This window comes from Micromys minutus (genome assembly GCF_963924665.1).
Source record: "Micromys minutus genome assembly, chromosome: 25".
NCBI classification, from domain to species: Eukaryota; Metazoa; Chordata; class Mammalia; order Rodentia; family Muridae; genus Micromys; species Micromys minutus.
The window spans coordinates 39,454,082-39,464,325 of NC_137960.1; the positions used below are offsets into that span (position 1 = coordinate 39,454,082).

Below are 10,244 nucleotides of genomic sequence, written 5' to 3' on the forward strand. Positions count from 1 at the left end.
GGGAAGGAGGACCTGTTTCAATTGCGATTTTTCAGGGTGAAGAGTAAAAGCCAGAGTTCCTCAAATACAAACACAGAAGTTTAGTTAGCTCTAACACTTAAAAGGGAGGAACTGAACATTAGTCAATTCAACAAGACAAAGCAGGAAATCAACTTACAGCTGAATCATGAAACCAGAATTTAAACTACCATCCTTTTATCCACAGGAACAGGCTACTGGTGTCTAAATGTTAACTTCGAGGGCAGTAATGACCTTACCCACCTATGCGGTCACTTTCCCAAGCAGCTCAAGTGAAAACTTACCAGAACATTCAGTGCTGTTCACCAGGGTACAATTACTTACTTCACTTGAACAATGGGTCTTATTTTCTACGAAAAAGAGAGACAAAGAGCAATTACTCACTTATAGTACACCTGTGGCTTTGTTTCTAAGCTCCAGAACACACTAAAGGAAAACAAGCCAAATACAGCTGGTACACTCCTGTAACTGTGACCCTAGCACTCTAGAAGAGATACACAAAGATCTCAAGCTAAAACCAGCTTTAGCACATAGTGGGACTTTTGTTTCTTAAAGACTAAAGAACAATAAAAACTACAATTCCTTTCCCATTGTCTTAGAGACAAATTGAAAAGCCTCTTGAGTATACTGAACAGATAACCAGCCAGATTCTACAAGGGGATGTGGTCAAGTTCTCTCAACAGAGGTAGTAGGGAAAGGGTCCGCAGAAGCAGTAGGGCCCTATGCTTTCTATCTACCTGAGATTCCTACATATTGCACATGGGTGGAAAGAGAACACACCCTGAAGTCCTACTTCATAGCTTAACATACTTACTACAAAAAGTTAACTCCCAACTAATAGTTTACCGAGCATTCTGAATTCTATGTGCTACTTTTAATACTCACCGAGTAAAGGAACTTAACACGGGACTGTTTTTATTGAAGTAACAAAGCTATGGTTTCTGTACCTCCAGGGTTGCCAAAACAAATCCTAACAAATCTTTATTAGACTATTTTGCAGATAGAGAAAACTGCAAGTATCTTACCTCAGGGCAAATAGAGTGATCTATGTTGTAATGTAATAATTCTAAGAGAAATCTTAGATTTCAACAGACTCCATCTAGCTCACAGCCTTCAACTCCCTTCTCATTGCTCCTTCACAGCTCCCCACAAGGTCTCTCTGAAGTTGATCTCCCAGAACAAATGACTCCACTTCCAAAGGAACTTTAATCCTTCTGAGGATCTAAAATCTATCTTCCTTTAAAAGCTACTAAATCTTAACAGTCAAGTTTAAGAAATCAAAAGTGGGAGGGGGAAGACTTTCAGAAAAATGTTAAGAAACTACTGAAGTATTAAATTTAGAAAACACTTCACAAATATGAAGTAGAGCTTGTGACCATAAAGTTTCTCACCTTCTTGGCAATATATCCAAAAGCAGGTAATATTATTAGTAATGGTGGCATTAACACAGGAATCACAGCTGGTGAAGTTCTCACAGGTTTCTGGGGGAGGGGGAAATTATGAAATCAATAAGCATTAGATATAATTTTAATAATAATCCCACAAAATGGTCAAATTTTATTAATTGGTTAACTAAGAAATTTCAAGCACAGGCCAGCAAATTAAGGTTGAAGACCTGAGTTCAATCCCCTGGACCCACATGGTGGAAGGAGAGAACCAATGTTGTCTTCTGACCTCTTGTATGCTCTGGGAGAAATGTGTTCACATACATGTACATGCACATGAATATTAAAAACTGTTTAAGCCTGGGACAGTGCAGCACACCTTCAATCCCAGCACTTCAGAGGGAAAGGCACAGAATCTCTAGGAGTTCCAGACTAGCCCACAGAGTGGGTTCCAAAGCAGCCAGCGCCTCAAAAGCAAAACAAATGAAAAGTTCCAATCATCAACTATGAAACTAAGTAAACGCGGAAAACAGGCTAGTGGGCATACTCAGTACTGGGAAACGTTTGTCAGTCAATCCCTTCACAAAACTGAAGATAGCCATGGATTCTCAAGACAAAACAGTAAACACTATTATAACACCAACACAGAGAAACCACTGCCTCCAAACATCAGAGAAGGAAATTTTAATAGAGGGCAAGTTTGAAAAAATTCATCTCTAATAGAAACAAGCTAATTTCTCAGAGTCTACCATCATCAGTGATTCGATTTCCAGTCTTCTCCAGAACTGGGAAATGCACCTTAGGGGGCCACTTTCATACCAGTGTCTGACAGCAATCTAAAACTATGGGTCCTGTCCAGACCCCTCTCAGGGTGTGGGTAGGTGTGACGGCCCTTTCATAGGGGTCTGCTAAGAACACCTGCTTATCAGATATTTACATTAGGATTCAAAACAAGTAACACAATTACAGTTATAAAGTAGCAACAAATAACTATATGGCTGGGGTGGCCACATTAGGAACTGTATTTAGGGGTGGCAGCATGAGGAAAGTTGATAAAGACTAAACCAAACAATCCAGAAGTAAGGATTTAGCTGGTCAATTCTAAGTCTGGACAAAGAAATGGACTTACAGAATGGGGCTAACTTCCTCTGTTTTCTTGAAACTAGCCGCCTGCAACATTATCCTTTGCTTTCATCTTGCCTAAACAGTTCTGCAGAAGCCCTGGATCCCAACACTTAGTTACTGAAACCTGGACATGAAGAGGCATCCGCAAAGTATGTGTTCTTAAGACATCCTATTCAGTCATGTATGCCTGATAACAACAGGTGTAGCTTTCAGAACGCTACTTTCCACACTGCAACTTATCCCGTAATTTCCAGAAAACACAAGTTATCTCCTCTGTGGGGGATTTCAGCTATACAGAGGCAATTAACATAGCATTTCCAGGCTTCTCTCAAAACAATATTAAGAACCCACACATTACAAGTCTGGGAGGAAATTGTCAAGTAGGTAGGAGTCAAAAATGATTCTGCTTCATCATCTTAACTCCCAGCATTGTTTTGTAATTTACTTTGTTCATTAAAAAAAATATCTGAACGTTACCCTAGCATCCTTCTTAGTCTAACAACAAAAGAAAAATCGGGAATTACATGTAATTTTTTATTAATACAAAACGGTAAAACTAGAAAAGGCACTAGAACAAGTCAATCTTCAGGTTGAGAAGAGCAGTTACTAGATGAAGTTCACGTCATGTTTTCACCTCATTACTTCAAATCTACCTTCTGTCTCGTTTGCTTTGTCACGGCCTATCCCAATTTGTGTAAGCCTACAGTGGAACAAAAGGCATGTTCCTTGATCGGATTTCAGAAGGAAAAAAAAAAAAAGGTCAGACTGGATTTCAATCTAACTCCACAGCCCTCAAAACACAGAGCCTCGGGAGATCAGATCTTGCTCTTTTATATGCCCCTGGGTTTCACGTCTCCACATCCGCCTCGAGCCTAGTTCTTTCCCGACCACCCAAATCTCAGCTCCAGCCCAACACCGCTCCGCTAAACCAACGTGAAGTTACAGGAGGCTGAATTTCTTAGAGCCTCGCTGGTGGGAGGGGGAAGGGGCCAACCACAAAGTTTCCCCCCCACACACAACCCCCAACGCCTTCACTTTAAACTTCCGGAGAAGCCTCTAGGGGAGGACAAGAGCCCGTCCCAGGAGCCCAAAGTTTGCGCTCCCCGCCGAGTGCAGAGCGCGTCACCTCGCCCAATTACTAACTGCCACCGCGGAAGCAAGCCACGTCGCCGTCCCGAGGTGCGGCGCGGAGATGCCAGGCGCTCGGGGGATGGCGCCTCTGAGGGCAACGCTCGGGGAGCGGGAGCAGCCCCGCGGCCTAGCTCGCCCGTAGCCTTCGCTCCCCACCCGTCCGGGCGCCGCACTCCGGCCGGGCGGCCATGTTGCGCGGGTCCCCAGCGTCTCGGCCCGTTTGGCGGGCGCCCACCTGGCGGCTTGGTGGGCGTGAGCGTCGTTGGGACCACTTTGCTGGTCGTGGTCGGCGTGTCAGTCACGTTTGAAACTTCGCTGCCGTTCTGCTGCGCGGCCGACACGCAGAGCGCGGCGAGGCAGGTGGCGGCCCAGAGCAGTCGGCGGGAAGCGCCCGACATCGTGTCCTCAGCCCAGGCGTCCAGGAGAAAAAGCTGCGGCAAAGCCAGGTTACGTCCAGCCCCTGCGTCCCTGCGGCGCCGCCCCCGAGAAGCCCGCCCCGCGGGAGCGCGCGGCGGTCACGTGGGAAGCCCGGCGGGGGCGGGGCGGGTGAGACCAGTAGGGAGCCGGCAGGAGGGGGAGAAGCGGCCGAGGAGACCGACGCCATCTTGCTCCTCTGAGGCAGCGGTCCTTGCGCCGCTAGCGGCCCTTCTTGTCCTGAGAGGACCGCGTGCGACACAATGGAGCGTTCCTCACCTCTGCACCGCAGAAGTGCCCCCCGCCCCTGGCGAGAATGGAACTGCCCACGTGACGTGACGAGGGGCGTCTACCTGCGCCGCCTGGGAGGCGGGCCGTGCGGTGTCACGTGACCCCTCCGGGCGCGCGCTGCCCGGTTCGGTTTCAGCCGGGAGGTTTTGTGGCCCCTGAGCTTGTGTTGTGCCGGCTTTAGGACTCTTGTAGGAGCCGCCTTCTCTTCCTTGAAGTTTGATAGATTTTTAAGTGTGATTTTTTTTTTAAGAGTTCGGGGACTCAGGGGAATGACTGAACCACGTGATGAAGGAGTTTCTGCCCGGCCGCCCGTTCGGTGCGGGTGGCTGTGGGTGGGACCGAAAGTGACCGTCTCTCCCGGACGCTTCCAAGTCGTAATTACCACGGGTGCCCTTGCCTAACCTGCTCCTTCCGAGTCACTCAGAGATCCGCAGTAGCGACCGCTCTGTCCCAACCCCAATCATTGTGATCAGAAAGAAAGACGGTCAGGGATGGCAAGCCTTCGAGTCCCTTCCCATCCCCACATCACAAGTGAAGTAAGAGACTTGGGGAACGTGACCTGACCCTCTTACTAGGATTGCCCGGTGGCGGAACAGGTATTTTCAGTGCCTAGTGGAGGGCTCTGGCTCTCCGCAGTCGTGAGCGCCATCTGGTGCTGGTCTCACAAAAACACTCAACGCTTGACATGCTTATATTGTTTTTTTATTTGTTTGTTTTAATGAGACTTAGAAATGATATTTAGAGATAGGGATGTAGCTCATTTGGTAGAACGATTGCCCCCTCATGCATGAGTCCCTGGGTTTCACCCCAGCACCATCTATATAATGCTGTCTTGACAGTTTAGCATTTGCCATGTTTTATGTTTCAATTTAAATGTTATAATTTTAATTATGCATGTTACCCTAATAACAGTATCAGCTGTTTTTGTAATGTCTGTTTGCTGTAGTACACATTTTTTAAAATTACCTTAGAAGCGTTTTTTACAACTTTAGTGAAAGATTGAAAGCCCTTATTTCTGTCAGTGATGAATTCAATGTGTTTCCTTTGTGGGTGTATTCTGCAAAATAAACATAAACCTGTGGGTTGTGACTGATCAAACCAATGGTCTTAGCATTAGGGCGCAGTCAATAAATAGTCATCATAAGAGCTTTAAAGAAGCTGCTGTTCTCTCAAACACTCATGCCTAGGCTAAAAGAAGACTACTCAGCTTGTAACGTTGGGACATTTAAGAGCAGAGGTTGTGTCTCATCTCGTCGTCCTGCTCCCAAATCGATGATCTCATTTGTCCCTTAGGATGAACACACTGCTGTGAGGACCATTGATTAAACATCTTGTCACTTGAGTGTTTGTTCCAACTCTAGTCATCAGATTTCCTTTACTCTTTATAAGGGGACAGTTTCAAGACTAGCAAACTGCTGGCTTGGTTTATTTTAAACCAAGGAACTGACTTAAGTTCCAAAGTCATTTTCACTGTTGTAGAAATGGCTTTATTTTCAGTTTAAAGGAGCAGAATTCTGTTTGTCTTATTTGACACTATTGTGGCTGTACGCTAGCCAACTCTTTTTGTTTTGTCTTTAGAGGTTTTGTAATGACAACCTGGCCTCTATCTAGGAGAAGGTAGACAACATCCTACCCTTCCCTTGTGCCAACACACACCCCCTAATACTTCCAGTGCTCTTGATGGTAAAGTCAACAACCTTAGTTGAATGCTAGTATGCTAGCCCCCTTGGGGTCGAATATCAGAGATTTGCATTGTGTAAGAGGTAGTGATTCCATTGTGGGAGGGCAGGGAAGAGAGCAGTTTTAATGTTAGTTCATTTGGTTTGCTGAAAAGTTCCTGTGGTATCCCTGACAACACAGTATGACAGTCTTACTGCCCCTTGAAATGATGAACATAGAACTGGTCTTGTGGGGAGACATTACCAAGTCTTTATTGGGTATCTGCTGTACCAGGCATCATTAGAAATGTCTTCACTTGCTTTTCAGTCCAAAACGAACATGTTTAACTTAAAATACTTGTTACAACGTAAAAATTCAAGAATCTGGGATTGTGGTGTTACTAAACCATTCATCACCAAGTATTCAGCAACTGTTGATAGTTGGGGACAAACACCGCTTTTTATTTTATCATTTGATTTTTAAATTGTATTTTGAGACAGTCTCAGCTAGTCTAGGCTAGTCTCAAACTATTATGTGTAAAGGATAATCTTGAACTTCCAATCCTCTTGCCTCTACTGTGGAAGTATCAATATGTATCAATATGTATCAATATGTATACTTTTAAATGGTGGCCATAAGAACCACTGCACACATGTAGAAATTAAATCCTAGCCTAAGGTTTCTACCCTGCCCTTGGTTATTGAGTTCTCAGACGAAAGACACACTCACAGCCTTTATATTTACAATAAGCCCTAACCAGCACAATAGCTAGGCAGCTGCCTATCCTCCATGCTGTTAGACTCGAATTTTCTATTGATAACCTCGTTATTACTATTCACTATGTTCTATCAGCTCCAATTGGACATCCCTCAAGGCCATTAACCTTAACCTCAAGGCCACTGACCTTTAACCCATCCCGCTTCTCCTTCCTCTAATACACCTTCTTCTTTTCTCTTGGTCCCCCCTCTCCCAAAGCTAAACCCAGCTATTGGCTCAGCTATCTTTATTCACCAACCAGAATTACCTTGGCGGCAGGGTCACTCTAGGTCTTGGGGGCCCACACTTAGCATTGCAATAGACAGTAAAAGACAAAACCTAAACACACACATAGATTTGAAATCAAGGTCTCTGCAGCCCAGACACAGCAGAAATAAAGTTGGGACAATCACTTGCCATCTCTGGACTGACATAATTCTTTTATATCGCTACTAAAGGAAATGGGAATCTTTTTTTCTTCTTCTTCTTATAGGTTCTCATGTGTCCCCCCCCCCCGGGGGGGGGAGCTCTGAACTTTCTAAATAACCTAGGTCAGACTTGAAAACTATATACCCCATGCTGGCTGACCATCTGCCTCCACTTCTCTGTTCCTGGAATTTTCTGAAGCAGGGACTACTCTGTCTAGTACTGGATCAGTATTATACCAAGTGAATATCCCAGTTCTTTCACAGCGTCAGATGAAGTATGTAAGGTCATTGATACTGATAATTCCCCAGTAGTAAAATCTGTTCTTTATTACATCACCAGTTCTGGGCATGTTTTAACCTGGATCCCTGGAAAGCACAGGGAATTCCATTCGATAAGTCGGGTGGCAAGCTCTGTTCCCTTTTGTGATACCACCACCATGACCTGAGGACTAGCTCAAATCCTAGAGGAAGGGTCTTGAGGAAAACCGGGGTTTAGTTATTCAGTTATAATAGTGTGTAGTGGGTTGGCCTGATATCGCTTGTATTCTAATGCTAATGTAGGCTCCCCAAACTGGTTGCCCCGGAGATGAGAGTCCATACCTAGATGCTAACTAAGTGATCCTGCTCCTAGATAATTGTGATTGGTAAATAAAGATGCCAGCAGCTAATAGCTGGGCAGAAGAGACCTAAGTGGGGCTTAGGTTTCACAGGCTTGGGTGGGAGGAGGACCACAAGGAAGAAGGATGTGAAGGAGGAGGAACCCCCATGGGTCAAGGGGCAAGCGAACATGGCCCTGAGGGCTGCCCAATTGGAGTTAAGAGCAGCCCAGATAGAACATAATAAATAATAGCTCGAGATTATCGATAGGAAAGTAAATTCTAACAGCATGGAGGGTAGGCAGCTGCCCAGCTATTGTGCTTTTTAGGGCTTATTGTAAATATAAAGCCTGTCAGTGTGTCTTTCATCTGGGAACTCAATGACCAAAGGTGGGGAGGAAACCCTGGACTGGGATTTTAAATAATTGTTACTACAGTAGTGCATACCTATAATCCCAATACTTAGAAGGCCGAGGTACCATGGCTGTGAGTTCAAGGCCACCCTGGCCTACATGGTGAGGCTCTTGTTTTAGGATTTCCAAATACAGAGAAGCTTGGGTTCTCAGATATCCCAGCGCCATATCACCTGATGTGGTTGTTGATGAGCCTTGGAGAACATATTCAGAGGCCATGTCCTACAGGTTATAGTTAAGTCGTTATTGATTATCAAAGTGAGCGTCCATCTATTGAGCACTGAATACCAGGTCTTTCTTTAGGTTCTTTATACAAAGTCTGTTATTGAACTGGGATGACAAAGCCTGAGCACAACACTACCTGTTTTCCACATGAGGAACAAAGGCCCAAAGAAGGCACCAAAGCTGGAGCAGGTGGGAAAGGACAGAGCCCGGTTTCCAACCCAGGCAGTCAGAGTTTGGAATGTACAGATGTCTTAATCTACATGAGAGTGTTGTATTGGTGCCTATTTACTAATTCAGTGACAAAACACAGGATGGGAGAGAGTAAGGAGTAGGGCTGGAGAGATGGCTCAGTGGTTAAGAGCACTGACTGCTTCTCTTTGAGAGGTCCTGAGTTCAAATCCCAGCAACCACATGGTGGCTCACAACCATCTAATGAGATCTGATGCCCTTTTCTGGTGTGTCTGAGGACAGCGACAGTGTACTTATAATAAACAAATAGATAAATCTTTAAAAAAAAAAAAAAAAGTAAGGAGTAGCCTGAAAATAATTTTGGGCTGGTGAACTTTCATTACATGTGACACAAAGCTTCGTGTGATGAAATGACATCACACACTTGCAGCAATATTAGCTGCTTATTTTGATACTGTACCATAGCCACATAGAATGGAAGCACTGGGGAAACTGGGTGAAGGGTACCTAGACTCGTCTGTACTGTTTTTGCAACTTCCTGTAAATCTGTAATCATCTCAAAAAAATATGCCTAATTTTAGCATATGCCTACTTTTAGCAAGCCCCAAATCAATGAACAGCCTGTCTCTTTCAGAATCCTTGGAGGACAAACCTGCTCTGGAACAAGGTCAGAGACAAGGGTAGAGGTAGTAGGAGGAACTGAGCATTCGCCAATGCGCTGTGGTGACACCACCAGGGCGCCAAAATCAGGGACTTCAGTCATCTTGTGATTCCCATGTGACTGGGATGCAGCTGACCAAGTAAGAGACGACCAAATGAACAGGAATCCCTGTCTCCATCTTGATTCTCTCTCCTAGAGACTACGACTCAGAAGGTCTAGGACAGGGCCTGCTGATCTGTATCTAAAACCCTTCCCTAAAAGTGATATAGCTTTAGGAACTCTCAGATGAAGCAGCCGATAAAAGAGGGCTCTGGCAATGTCCCTCGGGTCTACCACCCCAAGGACCAACACAAACCCTTGATCTTTATATGATCGGCACGGCTCAGAGACCTGGGTGATATTTACAGCATCCGACACACATGTAGCTTCATGCTGCATGCTAGGCACGAGCGATGGAACTTCACGTTACATGGTGCTCAGTTGTTTTTGCTGTTGTGTCAGTTACTGATCTACAAAGTTTATCGTGATAGGAGTTAGTTATAAACAGGATAATTAATTTACAATGCTTTATATTCAAAAAGCACTAGGTACATTGCTAGGTTAACAAAGCCACAAGTAACAAAACAACCACCAGGAATAGAACTGAGGGGTCTCTCTGCTTTGTGTAGTTAAAAAAGAAAAAGAGCAGAACTAGGAGGTAGTGAGGCTGAGGCTGACAGCCCAGCAGTGCTCCTGTCTTCCAGCCTATCTGTATTCCAGACGTGATGAAGGAGTGGGAGCCAGATCACTGCATTCCTCTGGCCCACTCGCTACAGTGCTCGGAAAGAGGAGCCTGGGAAACAGCATTTTGTTTATGTAATCTCTACCGTGGAGGAAGGAGAGGAAACGGGGGGATGATTAGCTAAGGTGGACCAACTTAATGTGCCTGCCATTGCCTTCAAATCAAATGTTAC

General features: G+C 45.0%; 1 protein-coding gene across 1 annotated transcript in view; it reads right to left on the bottom strand.

The window, feature by feature from the left end:
- Positions 1-4,127, bottom strand: part of CD164 (CD164 molecule) — a 10,884-nt gene extending 6,757 nt beyond the window's left edge. The window contains exons 1-3 of the mRNA XM_080938203.1: positions 3,895-4,127; positions 1,410-1,499; positions 274-368 (exon numbers count right to left, since the gene is read on the bottom strand). Of these exons, the coding sequence (XP_080794329.1) occupies positions 274-368; positions 1,410-1,499; positions 3,895-4,057 (348 nt within the window). The 5' untranslated portion in view covers positions 4,058-4,127. The remainder of the gene's footprint in view (positions 1-273; positions 369-1,409; positions 1,500-3,894) is intronic.
- Between the last annotated feature and the right edge of the window lie 6,117 nt (positions 4,128-10,244).